We start from the raw sequence: 22,870 nt of genomic DNA on the forward strand, positions 1-22,870 counted from the left end.
CTAGTTTTCTGCAGGAGCAATATGTGCTTTTTCAAGACAGGGTTTCTCTGTATAACAGCCCTGGCTGTCCTGGGACTCACTTTGTAGACCAGGCTGGCCTGTAACTCACAGAGATCCACCTGCCTTTGCCTCCGGATTACTGGGATTAAAGCTGTGTGCCACCACGTCCGGCTCAGTACATGCTCTTAACTGCTGAGCCATCTCTCCAGCCTCTGATTATTATTGTTTAATCTCTCTCTCTCTCGCTCTCTCTCTCTCGCTCTCTCTCTCTCTCTCTCTCTCTCTCTCTCTCTCTCTCTCTCTCTCTGTCTCTCTTTCTTTCTGTGTGTGTGTGTGTGTGTGTGTGTGTGTGTGTGTGTGTGTGTGTGTGTGTGTGAATGCAGGCAACACTACTGTTGGTTCTCAACTTCCTGGCTTCTGAAGATGCCTGTTTCTGCCATTCATCTCGCCATCGGCTCTCTGGAATTCCCGACATGTGACCTTCAGTATCCACTTTATGTGGGTTCTAGGCATCCAAACTCAGGTCTGCACACTTGCAAATCGGTGCTTTACCTGCTGAGCCAGCATCTCTTTAGCTCCTCGTGGTGAATGCGTCTTAAATCAAAACTCAGTGTTTACTACACAGATACCTTTTTACCACATGGAGGTGGGGTGAGAAAGGAAAATACCACTCGTCAAGAAGGAAAGCTAACTGAAATTACACACAGTGCTTGGACTCCTACTTGGTGGCCCTGAACACAGCAGTCTGCTCTCTTGGAACCCTTCTGATTTGTCTCCCTTGTACTGAGCGCCCTGCAGTCTTGCTTACTTCTGACTGCCCCGGGCATGCCGATTCAGTGACAGCTGGAGCTCGGTCTGGTTACTGGTAACAACAGTACTACGTGGTCCCATGCACTCTGTCAAGGCCTCTGCAGTGAATGAGTGCAGCCTCCTTTATTCTCACTGCTGTCCTGTGAGGTAGGTGTTACATACAGGTGTGAAATCTGAGGCTGAGGTGGAGACACACCTGTCTATTGCCCCACGTCCCCCTCACCATTTTGCAACCACATTATGAAGCTGCTACGTTGCTCATTCTCTCTGTCCCTGGAGCCTGCAGGTTGTTCCAGACATCTGCCTACTGTTCGTGAACAGGTGTGATGTGCTGGGGTTGACCCTATGGCCTTACACATACTAAGCGAGTGTTCTACTACAGAGCTGTCCCATTGCCAACCCTTTTTCTCTTTTTATTTTATTTTATTTTTTGGTTTTTCGAGACAGGGTTTCTCTGTGTAGCTTTGCGCCTTTCCTGGAACTCACCTGGTAGCCCAGGCTGGCCTCGAACTCACAGAGATCCGCCTGGCTCTGCCTCCCGAGTGCTGGGATTAAAGGCGTGCGCCACCACCGCCCGGCCTCTTTTTATTTTTATTTCTTTATTTTATCTATCTATCTATCTATCTATCTATCTATCTATCTATCTATCTGGATTTTTCAAGACAGGGTTTCTCTGTGAAGCCCTGGCTATCCTGGCACTCACTCTGTAGCCCAGGCTGGCCTTGATCGATTCTGTGTTTTTTTTTTTTTTTTTTTTTTTTTTTGGTTTTTCGAGACAGGGTTTCTCTGTGTAGCTTTGCGCCTTTCCTGGAACTCACTTGGTAGTCCAGGCTGGCCTCGAACTCACAGAGATCCGCCTGGCTCTGCCTCCCGAGTGCTGGGATTAAAGGCGTGCGCCACCACCGCCCGGCGATTCTGTGTTTTTAAAGGACCTTACTATTGGGTTTGTGCAAATGGCTTGAATGACTTTCTATTTTGGGGACAGGAAAAAGGGGAAAGCGACACAGCTCTGTTCCCAGCCCCGTTCCCCCTGGGCTCCCTTTTGTGAAAGAACCATTGTTTCCTCCTGGTGACAGTTTATCTGCTCAAGGTCAGACTGCAAGTGTATTTTGCGGATGAAGTGGGCACTCACACCGTGGCTGAGGCTGGCAATACACCTCACTGTCCACTTGCTTCCACTGTGACATGGCCACAGTGCCCGTCACCCCAGAAGACTGCTCCAGTGGGGCCTGGAGAGAGAGAAGGCTTAGCAGTTCAGAGCGCCTGTTGCTCTTGCAGAGGACCTATATGGTGGTTCACAACCATGTGCAGCTTCAGTTCCAGGGGATCAGGGGCTCTCTTCTGACTTCCCTGGGCACCAGGTGTGCACCAGGTGTGCACCAGGTGTGCACATACACATGCCGGCAAAACACTCAGACACAGAAAGTAAATCTTAAAAATAAAAAACAAAACCCAAACTGCCCCAAGATTCAGAGAGTACCTGGCCTATCTCCAGCTGCCCAGAAATTACCAGGTTGTTAGGTGCTCTCTGCTCCTCTCCAGATGCTGTCATGTAAAGGGGCAGGCTGAGTGAAGTAGGAGGCAGCAGCCAGAGCCTGGCTCTGAAGTCCCGTGGGACCTAAGGAGTGTAGAATGAGCCGGGGTGGCTAAGGTGGAGGTGGAGGCTGGGGTACAGAAATGAATATTACTTCCTTTAGCCGTTCAGAGTACCCACTAGGTGTCATGGGCTGTTGAAGGCCACAAGGATTGAGACAAGGAGGTAGAGAGAAGTGTAAGCCGAGGAAAGGGAGGCAAAGGCCTGACGTGCCTTCAGGCCTGCCTTGCCCCACCCCAATCCTCTAGAAGCTGGAAAGCCAGGCCTATTGTTATATCTTCGACAGAGGAAGAAGCATGCCAGTGAGATTAGGAGCTTTCACTCAAGGCTCAGCTTTGTTGGTGGTGGTATGCTGGTGGGATGTTGGTGGGGACAGCCAGGGAACCCAGAATCCTTCCCCATGCTCATTGGGCTCCAGGGAGGGGCACCAGCATTGACCCTGGGAATGGCCAGCTCAGGGCTGTGACACTCAGATGAGCTCCTGTCCTATCCTCACACAGATTAATCTCTTTCAGATCCAGCTGGGCCCAGGAGAGGTGCTCCATTAAGCTCTGCAGGATGAGTGTAGTTCTGTGAGAGGGGAGACTAGGCCCTGGAGAGGCCCTAGGGGCATCTCAGTGAGAGGTCAGAGGACAAGTGGGCATGTCAGGAAGCTTCAAGCTGGTTGGAGTGGCTCAAGAGCACACTGCCTGCACCCTATAAGGTCAAGCCTGGTGGCAGATTTGGGGGGGGGGGAACTTGGGAGGTATGTGGTGGAGTCTTTTAAAACAATTTTTTAAAAGATTTATTTCATCTGAGTGCTTTATCTGTGTTTACAAATACCATGTGCAAAACTGGTACCCATGGAGGCCAGAAGAGGGTCTTAGACACCATGTAGCTAGGAACTAATGTGGGTGCTGCAAACCGAACTCAGGTTCTCTGCAAGAGCAATAGGTTCTCTTCACCACTGAGCCACCTCTCCAGCCCCAAGAGTTCTTTTTAAGTAGTGAGTCACTAGGCTGGTGAGAGTTGGCTCAGCAAGCCAAGGCACTTGTCTCCAAGCCTGATGACCCCAGTTCAATCTCCAGGACCCACATGGGTCTCACAAGTCATCCTCTAATTTCTACATGTGCTCTGTGGCACATGCACGTTTACACACACACACACACACACACACACACACACACACACACACAATAAATGTAAAAAAAAAAAAAATTAAGTGGCAAGTCACCCGTTCTGGTGGCCAGAGTGCTCACTGAGTCCAGAAGGGTGAGATCCAGATGGTAGGGATGGGAATAGAACCTCCACGGTGGCTGCAGTTCTGCAGGGTCCCAGTCACAGCTCTGAGCCAACAGTCTAAGGACTTTAACTTGGAGTCTCTCAGATTACACTATTCTGCCCTGTGTCCAGTCTGCAATCTAAAAAGCAGAGCTTTCTTGCAGTGGCTACCTTGACTCAGGGTGTGAGAGGCACCAATGCTGTAGACCCGAAGAGACAGCAGGAAGCCTAGCAGGAAGCCTTGTCCTCAAATCTCTTTCCAAGGATCTTGTACTTTAGGCTTGGAACTTCCTGTGTATGAGCTCTGAGACCTAGAGAAAGTCACTTTGCCTTTTTGAGTCTCAGTTTCCTCTCCAGGGACAGAACATCTTCACTGTGTACGCGTGCGTGCGTGCGTGCGTGCGTGCGTGCGTGCGTGCGTGTGTGTGTGTGTGTGTGTGTGTGTGTGTGTGTGTTGGGGGTGGGTGGGGGCTCTGGCATTTAATACCATAACCACCTGCGCATTTCTTGCACGCAGCTAAGTGCCTGCTCAACCAGAAATAAACCCAGTGACACCAGGAGCCTGGAATGGTTCCAGCCCACACCAGGAACTGGAACCCTGCATTGGCAGGTTCGGCAGGCCCTGATGAAAAACTTGTTTGTGACGTTTTTGTTGGGGTCTAACACTCACCCACCTCAGTTACAGCTGGCTAAAAATGGACTAACGTAGGCACAGGGGTAATCTTCACCGAAAACAAGATCTGAACTGTGACTTCGAACTAACCCTTTCAAAATGCAGAAAAGGGGCCAGAGACTTATCTTGTTCATGTCTTTCCACAGGCAGAGGGGGACACACTGAGGCTCGGGGGAGGGAAAGTCTGCCGGCACAGCCTGGGGCGTCCCTTACTGGCTTTGAAGAACTGGCGCTCTTCCAGCCCTAGCAGCCAGGTCTCTCCTGGGTCCCTAGGTCTTCATCCTGCCTCAGGGCGTCGGGGCGGGATTGATCGCGGCTCCTCCCAGGCAGGGCCCGCCCTGCGCGCGCCCCCGCCAGGCTAATTAGGCACGCGGTTTGTTTACAAACACGGGCTCGAGGAAGGTGCGCGTCGCCCCGCATGTGCGCGTCCGGGGTTTGAGGGAGGCCTCGGGGTGCCCAGGTAGTGACTCCAGGGTACTAACTGCTTTCCCGCCTTTCCCACGCTTTCTGGGCTTCTGGAAATTCGTCCACCGGTTCTTGTCCCTGCGTGTAGCAGGGAACGCAGGAGAGAGCGCTAGCGGGCGGGCCGGGGTTCCAGCGTCGCCCGGGTCCAGGAGGGCAGCCTTCCAGCCCCGCCCCCACGCGCCCCCCGGGCCGGGCCCGCTAGCGGCCGGGTCGGCGGGGCGGGCAGCTGGGGGCGCGCGGGGCGGGGCGCGGCGCGGCGCCGGCGGGGCCGGGACATGTAGTCCGTGCGCCTCGGCCTCCCCTGGGCGGCCCTGGCGCGAGCCCGGGCGCGGACTACGACTCCCGCCAGGCGCCGCGGCGCAGCGCATGAGCCCTGTACAGCTCCGGCGCGTCTATTATGCTGCCGGGGCCGGCGAGCCAAAGAGGAGCCGGCCGCGCGGGCCGGGAGGCGACGGCGCTGGAGCCGCCTAGGCCAAGTACGCCTTTCTCTTGCTTCCTTGTGCGCGCGGGGCGGCGGCGGCGGTACTGGCTGAGGGAGCGCGGCCCCGAGCGCATGGCGCAGGCCTCCCGCGCGTCCCGAAACCCCGAGCCCCGGGCCGCCGCCTCCGCCGCCTTTGTGCGCGGCCGCGATGCAACAAAGCGCGGCGGCCGCCCGCCCGAGGTCGCGGCGGCTGCGCGGGCTCCGCTCCCCTCCGCTCTGCGCCCGCGTATTGCCGGCCGCCTCGGGCTGGCCTGGGAGGCGTCGCCTTGGTCGAGGCGCCCAGCCTGGACTTGGCACGGCCCGCGCTCTCCGCGCCAGCCCTCCCTTACGGAAGGGATTTTTTTTTTTTCCTTTCCCCTTTTCCTCTGCCCGCCATCTTCCGAAGGGGACTGCCCGGAGGACGCGGCGCGGGAAGGTGCGCGCGGTGTGCCCAGGGTCGCGGCTGTGCGCTCCGGCGCCACTTTGCTGGCGCCGGCCTGTGCGGATCGTCTCGGGGCAGGCCAGGCTGGGCCTGGGCTCTGCGTGAGCCTTGCCAGGGGGGGCAGCGGCGGCGTGGCTTGGGGGGCGGCGGCCGCCTTTGCAGAGTTATGGCCCGGGAACGACTTTGCGCTCTCGCGAGTTACTGATAATTGCAGCCAGGCCAGGAGGAAACCCAGTTCGCATTTTGAAATCAGCCCGAAAGAGTACTTAATCCGGGCGAGGTCGAGTTGAATCGAGGTGGGAGGGGTGGGGTGCACGTCTTTTTCCAAACCACTTCGTGTATAACATGCAAGCCAGTTGGGCGAGGAATGTGCACCCCAAAGCCTCTCATATGAGGTTCTTGAGGGTTCCCGGTTAAGAAAACCTGGCGGCCTGGGGAAGTTTCTCCACCAGTTAGTTGCTGCGCCGGGGGCAGGGCTGACGTGGAAGCCTTGCACAGCCTTCTTTGCCCTTGGGGGTAAGGGACACGGAGGGGACTTACTGAGAGCCAGGTAGCGGAATATACCCTTTTGTGAATTCCCACTTGAGGGCTCACTCCTAAGGCTCTGTCTGCCCTTTGCAGTTTTGATCGAGAGCTCTCTGCCTGAAATAAGTGCACAGCTGTTGTTTCCCTCTGTACCTTAAACTTCGTAACTGTAGTAGACGCTTGTGTGTGTGTGTGTGTGTGTGTGTGTGTGTGTGTGTGTGTGTGTGTCCATTCGTGTGTTCTTAAATGGCTAACATGGGGCTGGGTGCAAGAAGAAAAGTAAGTAGAGGAATTACTGGGACTCAGCTCCTGCCCCTCTTGACCCCCACATCCCACCCAGTGAAGACAAACTGGTTGTTTTGCACTTTCGTAGTCCTTAGAGTGGCCTTCATTGTGGGTCCGTGGGGATGTCCCTGAAGAGAGCCGAGTCTGCTGTGCTCCTTGAGAGTTTCTCACCAGTTTTCAGGGTCCAGGAAAGGACTACTGCAAGAACGAGCCCCAGGCCCCAGTGACCTTTTTTTGGTGGCCCCATGGCCTCTCATTCGCAAATAAAGGCCTGTTTGCTGTTAGTTCTGTCTGAGGCCTTGATGTGTGCTGTTGGCTGTAGATCAGGAGAGGTGAGGTACAGGCTTGACAGCTCAGGAGGTAGGTAGGGGTAATTTCTTTCTCTCCTTGCTGGTAAGCTCTGGGCCTACTGCTTGATTGAGCAAAGCACTAGGAGCCTGTGGAGATCCAGTCTTAGCCCTGCACCTGGGAAACCCAGGAGAGAGACATTGAAAAGCTTTTGCTGGGTGGATGACCAGGGGGCATACCAGGTTTTTTGTTTGTTTTCTTTTTCTTTTTTAAAGAAGGTGCCAGGTTTGTTTTTTACAAAGTAGAGTAACTGCTTTCTTTCAGCAGTGCAGTATCCTGCTTCGGAAGTGAGCTTTTGAATAAGGGATGGAGCTTGTAAAGGCACTCTCCCTCCCTTAGGCCCACAGAAAGTGAAAGTGGGGGAGTGTTGAAAGGGAAGGCACTGCCTGGCCTGCTTCTGCCCAAGCTCCTACAAGCCTGGAGCTGTGCCCCCAGGGCCTCCCAGGGTTACCTTGTCCACTTCCTGGTTTACTGTGGCAGAGCCTTCCCAGGGGGAGGGTGGCCCAAGGCCACAAGTGGGATGTTCTGCCTACTGTTCAAATAAGCGCTGGAATGCCCAGATCTCAAAAGGAAGAGCTACAGGGAACTATTGGGTGGGGAAACCAGGGTCCAGTGGAGACCCTTTTCTGCTTCAGAAGGTAATATGAAGTTGTATCAGAGAGCAGTACTCCTTCCCATGGGGCAGCCTAGAACCTTATGGGATCCTGATGAAGCTATGCCCTGCACCCGAGTGCTGCTGCCTCACCTGGGGGCTGCTGTTTGCAGTAACTTTTGACAGATGTGGTGCCTTTGTTTATTTGTGGTCATTGCTGCCCTCTGGGACACCCAGCCATCTTAAGTTTTGGTGGACTTTTTGCAGGGGAAGGTGGGTCCCATTTTGAGTACTTGCAATTTGGTAGTCTCTTTGTAGGCCTGTTGGTTGATATAGATCTGAGTCTATGGTTGGGGTGTGTGTGTGTGTGTGTGTATGTGTATGTATGTGTCTCAGACTTTGGCTCTGGCAGGCCAGCACTGTTGGCTCTGATTTCTCAGTGTCTCTATGATGTGATGACCTTGAACTGGACATAAATTTTAGAGAAAGCCTCCCCTCACCCCAGTCAGGCCCCATCAGAGCTCCACAGAAGGGCTCACTAGATGTTGGGGGCTGGAAGTGGAGGGGTTTCCAGCTGTTCAGAAGTGTCACATGAGTACAGTGATGTCCATGGGTCCCTGGTCAACTTCCAGTGGCATTAGAAGTTGGGCTTCCTCACCCATGTCTGGACATTTCAGAAGACATATCCAGACACTGCGTGACCTGTAGAGGAGGAGCCCCGTGGTACCTGGAGTCTGAGGTAAAGGGGACATCTGTGTCACAGGTATTAAACCACAGGTCTTGGGGTGGGGTGGCCTCAGTTTCTTGTGAGCATTGTGTGGTCCCTGCTCGGGTGCATTTGCAGCAGCTGCTGCTGTTGGGCTTGCTGTGTCTCTGCTGTTGCCTTTAGCACATGGCAGGAAGAGGGGGGTTGACTGAGCTGTGCAGGTTGTGTCCTCCCCTGGGCAGTGTGGCCTGTTAGACTAAGGGTAAGATGGGTTACTGCCCGGCCCTGGCCTACCCACCAGAGAGAGTGTTGGAGAGCTGACCCAGCACCCTGGAACCAGGGCAGATGCGGAGGACTGGACTCAGGAAGCAGGTGCCCTTGTGGTGTTCAGCATTCTTAGCTCTGCCCCAATCTATTCTAGGAGAGCCTGGAGTCTGTCTTGAGTGGTCTGAGGACCGAGCAAGGTGATACTACTGGGCTCCTGGCCCTCTGACTCACCCGATTCTGTGCTTCTTGGCCTTGTGGTCTCCTAGGCCACCACCTTTCTCAGCCTTCCTTCTCATGTGGTCTGATGGAACTGGTTCCTCGGGGCCACTGGTTGGAGGGGAGGGACTTGGGGAGACACTTGAGAGTAAGGGCTGATGGACGTGGTGGCTTTCTCTTGGCTGACACCTCTGTTGGGTGGCTGGTAGATGGGAAGATGAGGTAGTTGAGCTGCTGGGCTGTGAGTAGTTGCATCGACTTCCCATCCTGGCCCCTAGTCTTGCTTTGGGGGTGTTCAGAGAGGAAAAAAAGAAGGTGACAATCCTTGTGGATTTTAGTTGACCCATCTGTCAATCAGGCCTTGCGTTGGGCTCTTATCATGCAGCCCACTAGGAGAGTGTTTCTTCTGTGACCCAGGTGCCAGGTGTGCCTGCTGCCCAGCTTTGTTCTGCAAAGCATTCTGTTCCATGTAGTATCAGGCTCCCTGAGTCTTAGTACATGTGGGGCCACCTGGGGTGGGGGAGCTAGCTCCCTGTGAAGGGACTGGGACTCCCTCTAAGTACAAGGCTCATGACTCACCTTCCCTCTGCAGGTTAAGTGTCCCCTGGAAAGTGTAGGGTGTTTCTTAGTGCCTCACAGCTGGTCTGGTGTGGGGTGGCTATGGTAGGGTGTTTCGGAGGCCCTTTTGGAGGCCACAGTCTCTAGAGGAAGAGCAGCTTAGTTTCCTTGGGTGGACTGCTGGGATATGAGGCATAAAGGCCTAAGAAGAACTCGGGAAGCGTGAGGAGCCTGGGGCCATGGGCAGCCATTGGAAGTCAGAGGTGCGGTGACGAGTGACAGCTGCAGCCACTGAGCCTTGTGTGCCCTTCCATGGGACAGCCATGGGTTCAACAAAGCTGACCCTTCATGGGGTGGGGCCTGGCCTATCAGAGCTGGGTCCCCTGCCAGACAGGGCCAGGCAGCTGTTGGAAGCAGGTGTGATATGACCAGAGTGAGCTTGGGGTGCTGACTGGGGCTCCCTACCAGTAAAGGACAGGCAGTGTCGCTCAGGAGAGTCCCTGGTGGAGAGGGAGGCCCCATATAGACCTCCTGTCTGCCTTGAGGCCCCCAGTCATGTTCCTCCCCAGGCCCCAACAGCAATAACAGTTGGCTCTGTCTGTCACAGAAGCTGGCCCTGCCCTAACAGATCCGTTTTCCCGGGCTTGGAGGGCCAACCCTAGGGTGGCCCCTCCCAGGGCACCCAACTGGTATGCCAGCGGGAAGATGCCGCCTACAGCATTGTTGAGAGTTCTGTGGGGACAGTGGTGAGTCTGGGTGGATGGCCCCGTTGGAGCCTGGCTCTTGACTTCTGCCTGGGCCATATGTATCTCTGTTCTCTACCTCTGAGAGGCTGCTTGCCTACCTGAGAGGTGGAGCCCATGGATGCCCACTAATGTATTGGAACTAGCAGCAGTATCTAGCAGGACCTGGGGCTGAACTCGGGAAAACTAGGGTCCCAGGATACAGAAATCCAGTGTAAGGAGGAGGGTCCTCCAGAGCTATGGTGACTTGAGGGGAGTGAGGAGACTAGGGTATAGAGATATGATGACCTTAAGTGTGTAGAAGTGAGTTCCCGCTCATCACAGAAGACAGCCTCTTGCGGGGATGGAGATGGAGAGGAACTCTGCATAGCCCTGACTGTCTAGGAACTTGCTATGTAGACCAGGCAGGCCTCAAACTCAGAGATCCTCCTGCCTCTGCCTCTGCCTCTGAGTGAGACGGCCTCTTTTTTTTTTTTTTTAAAAGATTTATTTATTTATTATGTATACAGTGTTCTGCCTGCATGTCAGATCTCATTACAGATGGTTGTGAGCTACCATGTGGTTGCTGGGTATTGAACTCAGGACCTTTGGAAGAGCAGTCAGTGCTCTTAACCACTGAGCCATCTCTCTGGCCCCAGAGACGGCCTCTTTAAGGTGTGTGGTCAGCTGAGCCCCTACACTTTTTTTTTTTTTTTTGTCCTCTATTGAGATCTGGGCACACCCAGCCTGACTTTCTTCCTACTCTGACCTCCCATGGGACCACCTCTACCCCTCCAGCATCTATGCCTGTGCTGCCTCCTCTCTGGGCCACCTTTTGCAGATCTCAGATGTCCCCAGCTGGGAGCCCCTTAGGATAGCCCCTGCCTTTCTGCAGCTCAGACCTTCTGGAGTCCCTGGGAACTGGGGCTCTCCCCCTCCCGACTCCCCCCCACATGGCCAGGCCTGCCTTCCCCATAGATAGCCCTCTCAGCTTGCCTTGAAGCTCAGTGTAGAGGCTTCTTTTTCCCTGGGTCCCAAGAAAAGCTTCCCAGGCTAGATATGCTCCCAAAGCCTGGCCACTGTCTCATGGGGGAAAGGTGCTGTGTGCTTGGGTCAGTAGCAGTGGAGCTGACCTTTGCTGAGCCTGAACACAAGGCTGCAGGGGTGCTGGCCCTCAGGTCCTTGCTGTCTAGTAGTGGCCTGGTGGGGGAGGGGGGATGCCGAGGACCTGAGCCGCACAGCTTGTGAGTTGACAGGAGGAGGCTGTGAGCTTACTGTGTGTTTTCTGTGGTAATAAAATTGCAGGTCGCCACACCCCCTCCCTGTCTCTCCAGGGCCTCTGAGCCCTGTCCTCTCACCTCTGCTGATTTGTCCTTTGGACTTAAAGGGCTTTCATTCTTGGATCTGGGGAAGGGGGAGGTGGCCTGCCTAAGGCCATACAGTGAGGCAGGAAAATCTGCAGGATTAAGGCCTTCCTTCCTTCTGTCCTGAATGGGTTTGGCAGGCAGGCAGGAAGGTGAGGGGAGTCAGTGGGGAGTTGGGGCCCTGTCAGCCTTTCTTGCCTTTCCTTGTTGTGGTGAGGGGGGCTGTCAACAGTACAGGATTTGAGTTAGTTCCACCCTCTCTGGGTGACCCCTCTGCAGCATTCAGGGTCTCATTAGAGCCTTGTTCCAGGCTTCCTCTGGTGTTTGTGGGCCTTTGTGGTTTGTCTGAGTTTCCACACTAGGTGGTTTCACATCCTCTTGAGGATGATTGCCTCGGCAGACAGACTTTCACCCACACTTGTCCTGAGGTATTGCCCTGTGTTGTCCTGGAGGCCCAGGTGAGGGGATTCCAGGGCTCTTTAGAGAAGTCAGGCTCTGCTGAGTGGCAAGCCTGGGGAGGTGAGGGCCTTAGAGAGGGCCTAAGGCTCAGTTTCGCCATGAGATACAGGCTCCATCTCTGTCAAGCTTGACTAAAGTGGTTGCTATGAGTATTAGTGATACTGTGTGGAAGCGTCTGTGACCAGTCCTTAGAAGGCTTGAAGCTGCTGTGTTCTGACTTACTCATCAGGATCAGCAACTGGCTGGACAGGCAGCAGACAGAAGGGTGGCCCCCTGGGGTTTATCTGCAGTGAGGAGTTGTCTGGCATTCATTGGCTCTCAGTGGAGCTGTGTGGTCAATGCCAAGGTCTTCCAGCTCCTTTACTGTGTGAGGTCCTTGCCATCCTATGTGTGCACCCCTTTGAACTGGTACCTAGAAAGTTGGGTTCCAGCTCCACGGGTATCAAATGTGCAGGACCGTCTGCACCACAAGCAAAGAGCAACCCCAAGGCAGCTGGAGCCCCTCCTATGCCCCTCCTGGCGGCAGGTGAAGTTGAGGGCAGATTTTGTGGGTTAGAAATGTGTGGAGCCCTGAGGTCTTTTTGGCACTTCACTTCAGTTCCATTCTAGCCATTCTACCTGATGCCTGGCCCCTGCCTCAGCTTCTTGAAGGATGTGGTCACCAGGTCTCACTCTTTGTTGCTGGGGGCCAAGGAGGAGGGTGCGTCTTCTTTTGCTTATGGTCCAGATTTGTAGTTTAGGGCCAGAGTAGAGATGGAGTGCCCTGTCTCTTGACAGTCCTAAGCTGTCTGGTTTGTCCAGACTCCCATTTGTCTTCTGCTTCTCCCATTATGCCATCAGGCTCCAGACACTTTTATTCATGGAAGGTACAGTGCAAACCCCTAAAAGATAAGGAGATTTTTGAAATTCACAACCACAGCACCATCACCCCCAAAGAATTAGCACTGCTTCCTGAAGGTAATTGAATCCTAAGTCAAGGTTAAGGTCATTGGCCTCTATTCCCTTTCCAACAAGGCTTTCCAGCAAACCAATCCAAGGCACAGGCTGAGTCCCATGTACTTCAATCCTGAGTGTCATACCTTACCCCAAGCTTGGCTCCTGAATTACAGAATGGAGCCTGTGTTGTCCTGGAGGCCCAAGTGAGGGGATCCAGGACTCTGTAGAGAAGTCAGCCCTGGGAACCACAGCTTTCCTGCTGTGGGATCACCATCTTTATTCAAAAGCTCTTAGCATCAGGCCCTTGGCCATTGGCGCTTCCCTGAAGAAGGTGATGCTGGATTGGAGTGTTCTCTTAGGTCTGAGAATGGAGATCTGCATAGGAGAGACACCCCACCCCACCCCATAAGGTGTTGTCCACTGGTTTGGCCTTCTGAAATCTGAAAAGTTGGCAGTTGAAACATGTGACCCAACGAGAGATAGATACATCATAGGCTCAGCTAGCCTGAGCTACGTAGTTCCAGACGAGTCTGAGTTGTAGAGTGAGACTCTGGTTGTCTTGAGCCAGAACAAAAAACAAGGAAGGGTGGGGCGCCTCCTATTGGTAGGTTTGTGAGCATTGCAGCTGTATATCCATCAGTGAGATAGAGGGCCCCAGACATAGCCTGCCGGGTGGCATTTCTGGTTGCCATGACTCCCTATCACCTGGAGGTACCTTAGAGCGGGGCTAGGGTTGCACTGCAGCCCATGCTCCTTGTAGTGATGGGAGCCTGCATATTTGTGTGCTCTGGTGTGTCTCTGCCTGCCTGCAGCAGGCCCTGATGTCTCAGTTCTACTTTCTGGAAGCCTCACTTGCCTCCTAAGTTGTCACCTGGATAAGGAGCTTGGGCCCACTGTAGGTCAGAAAGCTGCTTCTCCCATAGGAGATGGCTTTCAAAGAAGTCCATTGGCTTTCCTTCCTTCACAGGTTCGTACACTGACATAGCATCTCCTGTGTGACAGTGTCTGGTTCACACAGCACTGCTGTTTTGTTGGCTGAGGGTTGCTAGGCATTGATGGGTGAAGGTCAGGCCAGGCTTACAGTGGCCCCTGCTACCCAGACATGCCAGACTAAATGTGCTTTGAAGGGAGGTATGTGGACATCTGACTCAATCCAGAGGGATGGTAGGTAATGTGCCAGTGTCTTCGGGTTTCTGTTGCTGTGAAGAGGCACCATAACCACAGCGACTCTTATAAGGAAAACATTTAATTGGGGTGGCTCACTTAAAGTTTCAGAGATTCAGTCCATTTCTCATCATGGCAGGGAGTATGGTGGCGTGCAGGCAGACATGGTGTTGGCGAAGGAGCTGCTACATGTTGGCTCGAAGGCAACAGGACATGGTCTCAGTGTCACACTGAGGGAAGCTTGAACAAAAGAGACCTCAAAGCCCCACCCCACAGTGACACACTTCCTCCAAACAAGGCCATACCCACTCCAGCAAAGCCACCCCTCCTAATAAATAGTACCTACCACTCCCTATGAGCTTATGGGGGCCAAATGCATACAAACTCACACAGCCAGGGAGCTTAGGCGCCCACTGGTTGGGACCCTACCTCTCAGCCCTTCTCTCTGGTGGCCCTGGGAGCTGGGCAGCTTGGCTTCCCCACCCTCCCCACCTCCTACCCTGCTGTCACCCTCCTCCTCTCCATCCCAAGCATTAGGATGTTTCAGGAGGTGGTTCCCAGTATCTGGGTATGGAAAAGGCTATGACCATCTACCTTCCTCAGAGGAGGCCTTCCTGTACCTTAGCCTGCAGCCTCAGGCCCCTTTCAATGTCATGGGTCCCCCACGGCAGATTCAGTCTCCTGTCGCAGCTCTCTGGACCCACACAGTAGCAGGACCAGCCTTAATTCCTGGGAATCTCATACACTATGAAAGTCAGCTTCTGCTCCTACACTGGTCGTCTCCAGCTTGTGCTCCCAGAGCCCCAAGTGCTGAACTTCAGGCTCACAGCCCCATGGGAGATGAAAGGCCACACTGTGAGGCTGGCAGGTAGCAAGGATGAATTAACAACCCTGGGTGGCTACCTCAACATCTGCCCTGCAGCCTCATGCTGTTTAGATTTCAGTAAGTTCCAAGAAGGCCTTGAGAGGACATGAGCCCCAGGTCCTGAGGGATAATAAAGGCTAACATGGCCACAGCAGCTACACATCCCAGGGTCTCTGCTGGTTAGTGTGGAATCAAGAGCAGGGTTTTGAATCTACAAGTGATTGATCCGATATGCTAACAGGGTCATCTCGTTTGTATAGGGCAGGACTGTCTCATGGTCCCAGTGAGAAGTGGTGTGGAGGTAGGAACTGACATCCTGGTGGGTAGATAGCATGGGCTTGTGCCTAGGTAGCCTTTGGTCTCCTGGGGAGGGAGGACACAGCTTCATGGCTGTTGGCACAGGTTGGAGGGGCTGCTTGTCCACTGGCCTTCTCCCTGAGGCTGTGGGTGCCCAGGATGATGCCTGGAGAGCCTCAGTGCAGACAGATGGCACCCCAGATGCTCAGAAGCACTTCTTGGATGCAGTAAGTGGGCAGAAAGAGCTGCTTGGCAGGTGACGCATGTCTGATGTAGGTTTTTGAGACCTTTTCTACCCTGAGCTGGGGGCGGGGAGGGGGGAATGGAACCTGCTGAGAGTAGATGTTACCAAATGTTCAGCAGCCAACCTTCTCCAGAAATGCTTCAGATTGCAGCATTTCCCAACCTCTGTGGTGAGATGTGAAAGGACTAGCAGGGTGTCAGCCAGCCCCAGAGTACTCGGAGCGTCACTGGTCCACCTCTAAGTCTTGGAATTGACTGGACATCTCACCTCTGGGTATTGCCTTGAACCGTTCCAATGTGATAAACATAAACAAGTCTGAAAGACACCAGGTTCACAGATGAGGCACCAGGCCCCACGTGTAGCATGGAGCCTGGGCTAGGCCTTTACCAGTGGAAGTGGGTCCACAGTACACACATGGTGCTGCCCAGCTTCCTCCTCAGGAGATAGCTGCTGAGTCCTTGCAATTGTTCTAGGGACAGAACTGACTGGGGGTATCAGAGGAATGGAGAAAGGACAGGCAGATGAGGAGAAATAGCTGAAAGTCAGGTGGACTGGGCTTTTTGATGGAGAAGCTGCAGCGCCCTGAAAGTTCAGCATGTTCGTTATGTCCAGTGGAACGGGGCGGTAGAGTTATTACACACAGCTCTATAAGGGGGCAGGGTAGGCCAAGGAGACAAGTTGAGCTAATCTCAGCAGGAGTAGTTGCTGTAAGAGTGACTACAGACCTTAAGTGCCTCGGGGAGGAAGCTACGGTGGACGTTTTCTGCACACGTGGACCAGAAGAAGGCTTTGCTGTTCCTGCCTGGGTCTCACCCCAGGGAGTGGGTAGGACTTTGCCATTCCTCCATGAGTCTTAGGCTATGGTTGTGCTCATGTCAACAGACTGCAAGAGGTTTGAATATTGAGGGAATTGTATATATCCCTGCACATGTTCCTCCTGTATGGCACTCACCTCTCCCACACACACACACATATACCCTGTATTCTTACAGTGTTCTTGCCACACAGTACACAGTAGTCCTACTGTGTGCTACCTCTGCTTTATAATATCCTCACTGTTGAGTTTCTGCTGCATGGTGCTGCTCCCTTGTCAGTGCTGTGCCATGGGAGTACCATGCAGCAGGGACACTATGCAGTGGAGGTGCCCTGTGAGAGTTAGAGCAGGGGTTCTGTAGAGTGGGGACACCCTGCATGCTACCAGTGTTGCATATCACCCTGGCTTTTCAGAGATTTGCAGAACTGTCATGGACACCCCAGCTCTATGTGTGGCCAGCATTCCTGACAGCTAGGATAGGGGACTTGAAGTCGTAGAATGTGTCTTGCTCAGGAACTGAGCACACAAGTAGGATACCGAAGAGGACCGCAGGTTGTGATCACCCTCTTCACCATTCTGATTGGATGAGGGTCAGGCATGTCACAGCTGGCCACCATCACAAACCCTAGCTGGTTCTCCTGGTTACATTAGAACCTCATGCCATGCAATGAATGCCCAGGGCCCTAGCTCCCTATGCTAGGTTTTAAGTCTGCAAACTTTAGTTGTTGCTCATCTCTCATATAAGCTGTTGAGTACATGTTGTAGTTCTCTGAGCCTGAATTGTTTAAAACATTGCCACAGCCAAGTAGTTGAGAATCTGGGTAAAATTGAGCCAGCCCAAACCACTCAGTGGGGCTATGAGCTGAAAGGGGCTAGGTCCTTCGTACTCTTCCCCATTCCCTTTCTGGGAGCCGGTGGCCGGGTGGCTCTGAGGAGTGCCACAGCCACACGTGGAGGCAGTAGAGAAGGTTGTGTCCTTGCTGAGGTGGAGGCTCTCAGAGTGATGGCTTCTCTGTTTGCTTCTATAGGTGCCTGATTGGGCCCCGAAATGGGATGCCAAGCCTCCGTGAGGAGTGCCTCTCTGAGCTGCTGCGGTAACAGCAAGTGAACAGCTGCCAGAGGATGTCCACTACCACAGCAGCTGCCCCCACGGGGATCCCGGCAGCCCCGGGCCCTGTGAACCCTCCCCCACCCGAGGTCTCCAACCCCAGCAAGCCTGGCCGAAAGACTAACCAACTGCAGTACATGCAGAACGTGGTGGTGAAAACACTCTGGAAACATCAGTTTGCCTGGCCGTTCTACCAGCCTGTGGATGCAATCAAGCTGAACCTGCCTGTGAGTGGCCCTTAGCCCAAAGGTGGTGTCTGAGATACAGCAGGTGCTGTCTGTGCCTCAGTGCCTCAGGAAGCCATTGGTCTAACAGGGTGGCTACCCTGGGTACAAGAAGTGGGGAGAACCTATGGCTTCCATGGTGAAAGAATAAAAAGAAGGGGCTAGAGCAGTGGTTCTCAACCGGTGGATGGTAACTTTTGGGGTCTAGTGATCCTCTCACAGAAGTCACCTAAGACCATCCGAAAACACAGACATTTGCATTATGATTCATAACAGTAGCCAAATTACAGTATGAAGTAGCAATGAAAATAATTTGATGGTTGGGGTCACCACAGCATGTGGAATAATTAAAGGGTGACAGCCTTAGGAAGGTTGAGGACCGCTGGGCTAGAGGATGATGGGGCCTGAGGCAGAGGGCCATGCAAGTCTTTATCTCATGCACTAGGGGCTGTGCCTCTGCACACTCATCAGAATTTTCACAGTTGGATGTGAGGTGTGCAATAAGGCCTATTTTCCAGGTGATGGCCCCTTCGGTGCACACATAAATTTTATCTGGATACAAATAGAAACACCTGAAGAGCTGCAGCAAGAAGCCCTGGGCAGGCACTTGGTTCGTTTGGTTCTGTGCACGGCTCGGGCCCTGGACACCTGCAGGTTTAGAATCAGGGAGTTTGGCTCTGTGTGCATGTGGACCAGCTTGGGGTTTGCCCCCAGCTGGAGAAACCCATGAGAACAGGTTTGGCAGGAGTTTGGGACTGGCCAAGAGTCTCCTCAGACCACATGCTCTATCTGCTCTTAGGCCTCTGGGTCTGGCTCTGCGATCCAGCTGACTTAAGAGGACTTTGCTGTGCTTGGGAAATGTGAGAATAACACTATTTTGATTAACACCTCTGAACATCTTTTCCCTAGGATTATCATAAAATAATAAAAAACCCAATGGACATGGGGACTATCAAGAAGAGACTAGAAAATAATTATTATTGGAGTGCCAGTGAGTGTATGCAGGACTTCAACACCATGTTTACAAACTGTTATATTTATAACAAGGTGAGACACAAAACATGAGCCCCAGAGCTGCTTGAGGGAGCAAGCTTGGCACTGGGAGGCCCGGGTCCCTGGCACGACGTTGGTTCACAGGTGCCCTGTGAGTCTGGGCCCTCTGCCCTGGCTCTTGGGGGTTGCAGCAGGCAATACCCTGGCACTTTTGTGGTCAGTGAGTCCCTATGCCATTCCAGTGGCCTGCTGGGGGTCAGTGGAAACTGGACAGCTTTCAGAGGTCACTGACATGGGCTCTGTCTTGAGACCTGAGAGCCCCACCCTTGGAAAACCCAAGGGTGCAGAACTGGGGGCCCAGCCTGCCATCAGGAGAGGTAGTCAAGTAGGCTGTGACCCAATGGGCAGCCACCCAAAGTGTTATACAGAGCACTCTGACTTGGGAACCCTGAAGAGTGGTCAGTGTAGGAACAGATGGCTGAAGTCACAGGGGACCCTGCTTGGGGATTTGATCTTTTAGCGGCGTGAAAGGGAAAGGTGTTGGAGCCGAGCTGCGGAAGCTCCTTTTCTCTGCTTGGTGAAGGCTATCTCTGTACTTTGTCTTTGTTTCTATTCTTCTGGGATTTTCCACATTGAAAAATACTGCTCTTGCCCTTCCTCTACACCAAGCCTCTTAACAAAATTGAATGCTTTCTTGAACTACAACCTACATTGTCTTTTGCAAGTGCACAGCTCCCTTCATGGCAAGTGACCTGGGTTCTCTGTCTTCAGCCCACAGATGACATAGTGCTAATGGCCCAGGCCTTAGAGAAAATCTTTCTGCAGAAAGTGGCCCAGATGCCTCAGGAGGAGGTTGAACTATTGCCCCCTGTTCCAAAGGGCAAAGGCCGGAAGCCAGCTGCAGGAGCCCAGAGTGCAGGTAAAAGGAGGCAGGCAGGTGTGCAGGCGTGTTCTGCGGAGACTGTGAGTGGAGCGGGTGTGAGTCCCTGGGCCCCTGGAGACTGAGTGGAGCGGGTATGAGTCCCTGGGCCCCTGCAGACTGAGTGGAGCGGGTGCGAGTCCCTGGGCCCCCGGAGACTGTGAGTGGAGCGGGTGCGAGTCCCTGGGCCCCTGCAGACTGAGTGGAGTGGGTGCGAGTCCCTGGGCCCCCGGAGACTGTGAGTGGAGTGGGTGTGAGTCCCTGGGCCCCCGGAGACTGTGAGTGGAGCGGGTGCGAGTCCCTGGGTCCTGAGTTGTGTCCCCTGCCTACCAGGTAAGGGCCGTACGATGAGCTTGACAGTGCAGATTGGTCTGGAGCAGGGAGGATATTGCTGGAGCTGCTGTCATGTGTCTGGCTGACCGCCCACATTTCACTCCTGTTTTTATTGATCTTAGCATTGGCTTTGCCTTGCTTGCTGTCTGGTTTAAAGGAGTTTGTCTCTCGGCTGGAGAGAGTCAAGGTGATCATTATCCAGATCCATGGGGCCAGTCCGGGGTCCAACCAGGTCTGAGAGTGGGTATTGACTAGAGATGTGTCAGACAGAGTGGCTGACTGGGCAGGGAGTGGCTGAAACCCAGCTAGCTGTGAGAAAGGCTGAGTCCTGGGTTGCCAGTTAGTTAGCTGTGGGCTCTGAGTGGGTTTCTCCACCCAGAGCTGGCTCTGTGGCTTCCTCTGGTTTCCTCTTCTAGTCACTCAGTGAACATTGCCTGGGCAGCAGGGCTACCCCCTGCCCCAAGGCTAGGAAGAGAGACTTCTAGCTAGGGTACCTTGGTCTGTCCCAGAAGGCCCTAGTGCTATGGCTGGATGGCATGGTCTCAGATGCTTGGAAATACAGAGCCCACTGTGTTGAGATCCCTGTCCTTGCTTTGAAGGTACACAACAAGTGGCAGCCGTATCCTCGGTCTCCCCAGCAGCCCCCTTCCAGAACATACCCCCCACCGTATCCCAGACACCCGTCATTGCTGCCACCCCTGTACCAACCATCACTGCAAACGTCACATCGGTTCCCGTCCCCCCAGCTGCAGCACCGCCTCCTCCTGCAACACCCATTGTCCCTGTGGTCCCTCCCACACCGCCTGTAGTCAAGGTGAGCTTCCCTGAGGCCTGTGTGGCTATCTGGTGAGGTCGGCCGGGGGGGTCTCAGCCCCATAGAGTTCCTGAAGCAGGGGCAACCCTGGGACAGGTGGGACCTCTGCTGCCTCTCCAGGTGCAGCCGTTTGGAAAGGTTTTCTACACAGACAAGAAGACCGAGGCTCAGGGGTAGAGGTCACATGGCTGGTGCTGGCTGGGCTGGACTTGAACCCCAGCTTCTCCGGCCTGGTAGCCCTGGCCTTTACAAGCCATTGGGGAAGGTGTGGAAGGTGTCAGGGGGAGTAATGAGGGTAGAGGGGTCAGGTCATCTCTGGTCATCCCTAGGGGAGTGGTGGCCAGTGGCACCAGCCTGGATTTGTAAGGGCCTGCACAGCTATCCCTTGTTTGCTGGGAGTTTTCACAGTGGACACTGTCCTGCCCTGGCCGGGCCTTATTTGGGCCCAGATGGAGTGGGGGCTTTCTGTGAGGTGCGGGGTTGGCAAGACCTGTTGAGTCTCCTGCTTTGAGTAGGGCCCATAACAGGCACTCATGTGTGTTATCTTCTTCAATTTGATCCTCACAGTGACCCTCTGGGGCAGGCAGTAGTCCCCCCTCTTACAGATGAGGAAACGGGCGCTCAGGGGTTAAATGGCTCTCCCAAGGTAAAATGCCACCTCCGTTGCCTTCCCTTCCCTGTGGCCTTCACTGCCTGCACTTCCCGGTGGTGCCTGGCCAGGCTGTTTGCCACAGCGAGTCTGCCCTCCCACCCCAGGTCCTCTGCAGCTCGCGCTTGGTGCTTGCCATCCTGTAGGTGCCCATCAATGTTTTTGGATGGCCAGCTTGTGCCCCTGTCGGCCTGAGGGTGGTAGCTTGGCTGGGAAAGTAACCAGGGGGCCGTCAGTGGCAGGCTCTGTCGCCATCACCTGGCCTGAGAGTTTGTGGCTCCTGTTGGCCTCTCTGCCCACCTAAGCAAGCTAAGAGAAATCCACTGAGCAGGTCTCAATATATACCAAACCCTGGTTCCGTCTCAGTTGGTGATACCTATTGGTTGGGCTCTTCAGGCTCTGGCAGAGACCCCCTTCCCCCTCAGGTCCCTTGGCAGAGGCTGTATGCGTGCAGCTGGCTCCAGGTGCACCCAGGGGAGGCTGTGGCACCTCCTGGGCCTCGCAGCCCTCTGCACTGCCTGTGCCTTCCAGATAGAGGCCTGGTCTGTCCCTGCCTACAGCCCTTGGAGTCTCTTGGCCTCTAACTGCTGTGGCTGCTTCTTGTCTCCTGGTCAGGCTGCCCCCACCCATCCAGCCTGGAATGCTCCTCCTGCCTCCCCTCCTTCTGCTCGATTTGTGTCTGTCCTTGAAGCACCTGCTCAGGGCCTGGGCTGGCACTTTCCTCTTGGTCTTTAAAGCAGGGAGTCCCTGTCTCTGGCACCAGTCTGTGGTGCTTGTTAGATGTTGGTGAATTCCCTGCAGCACCTCATGCTGCTCAGGTCAGTGGCACGCTCACCCACCTGGATAGCTGAATCCTCAGGGCTGAGGGAGAGAGTCCCAGCCTCACCATGGCCAGCTGTGTGACCTTGGACTGTGGGGCCTGGCCCCTCTGAGCCTCGGTGTCTTCTGTACTGTGGGGACAACTGAGGAGGAAATGAGACAGACCCTGCATGTGGTCGCTAGCTTGGCGCCTGGCAGGCAGTCTGCCACTCCAGAGGTGTGGCAGCTCTGAGACACATCTCCCTGTCCGCTTCCTTGTTTCTGGAGTTCACCGTTACTTTGTTGTCACAGAAAAAGGGCGTGAAGCGGAAAGCGGACACAACCACACCTACAACGTCTGCCATCACTGCCAGCCGGAGCGAGTCTCCCCCGCCACTTTCAGAGCCCAAGCAGGCCAAGGTGGTGGCTCGACGGGAGAGCGGGGGCCGACCCATCAAACCTCCCAAGAAGGACCTGGAAGATGGTGAGGTCCCACAGCATGCGGGTAAAAAGGGGAAGCTGTCCGAGCATCTGCGGCACTGTGACAGCATCCTCCGGGAGATGCTGTCCAAGAAGCATGCTGCCTATGCTTGGCCCTTCTACAAGCCAGTGGACGCTGAGGCACTGGAGCTACATGACTACCACGACATCATCAAGCACCCCATGGACCTCAGCACAGTCAAAGTAAGTGGGGTGGTGTGGAGGGCAGGGTGGTGCCCAGAGCCAGAGCCAGTAGACTCTCTCTGGCCCTGGTGATGCTGCCTGGCTGAGCCCACTCTGACCTCCTCCAGATCCTGTTCTGTTGATGTCCCTTGCTCCTTGAGAGCTGGGCTGCCCACACCCTGGCCTGGTCAGGGAAGAAGGCCTGTTGGTCCGAATCTGCCCCTCCATTGTCATTTATTCTGGTGAAACATAGATCAGTGGTTCAATTAATTCTTCCTTCTGTCCCCCAGTTCTGTATAACCA

The 22,870-nt window shown here is 54.4% G+C and overlaps 1 protein-coding gene across 4 annotated transcripts in view; it reads left to right on the forward strand.

Annotated features, from left to right (window-relative positions):
* The first annotated feature begins 4,779 nt into the window (after positions 1 to 4,779).
* Positions 4,780 to 22,870, forward strand: part of Brd3 (bromodomain containing 3) — a 32,020-nt gene continuing 13,929 nt past the window's right edge. Inside the window, exons 1-6 of one of the 4 annotated variants that reach the window (XM_052723030.1) lie at positions 4,780 to 4,797; positions 17,095 to 17,401; positions 18,308 to 18,445; positions 19,163 to 19,310; positions 20,243 to 20,457; positions 22,217 to 22,588. In XM_052723030.1, coding sequence (XP_052578990.1) covers positions 17,189 to 17,401; positions 18,308 to 18,445; positions 19,163 to 19,310; positions 20,243 to 20,457; positions 22,217 to 22,588 — 1,086 coding nt within the window. In that variant the 5' untranslated portion in view covers positions 4,780 to 4,797; positions 17,095 to 17,188. Of the gene's footprint in view, positions 4,798 to 5,148; positions 5,279 to 5,494; positions 5,699 to 17,094; positions 17,402 to 18,307; positions 18,446 to 19,162; positions 19,311 to 20,242; positions 20,458 to 22,216; positions 22,589 to 22,870 lie in introns of those variants that run through there. The other 3 variants (XM_052723028.1, XM_052723031.1, XM_052723029.1) reach the window with 3 other exon arrangements.

The sequence above is a fragment of the Peromyscus californicus genome, unplaced genomic scaffold (assembly GCF_007827085.1).
Source record: "Peromyscus californicus insignis strain IS unplaced genomic scaffold, ASM782708v3 Scaffold_7__1_contigs__length_154581171, whole genome shotgun sequence".
NCBI classification, from domain to species: Eukaryota; Metazoa; Chordata; class Mammalia; order Rodentia; family Cricetidae; genus Peromyscus; species Peromyscus californicus.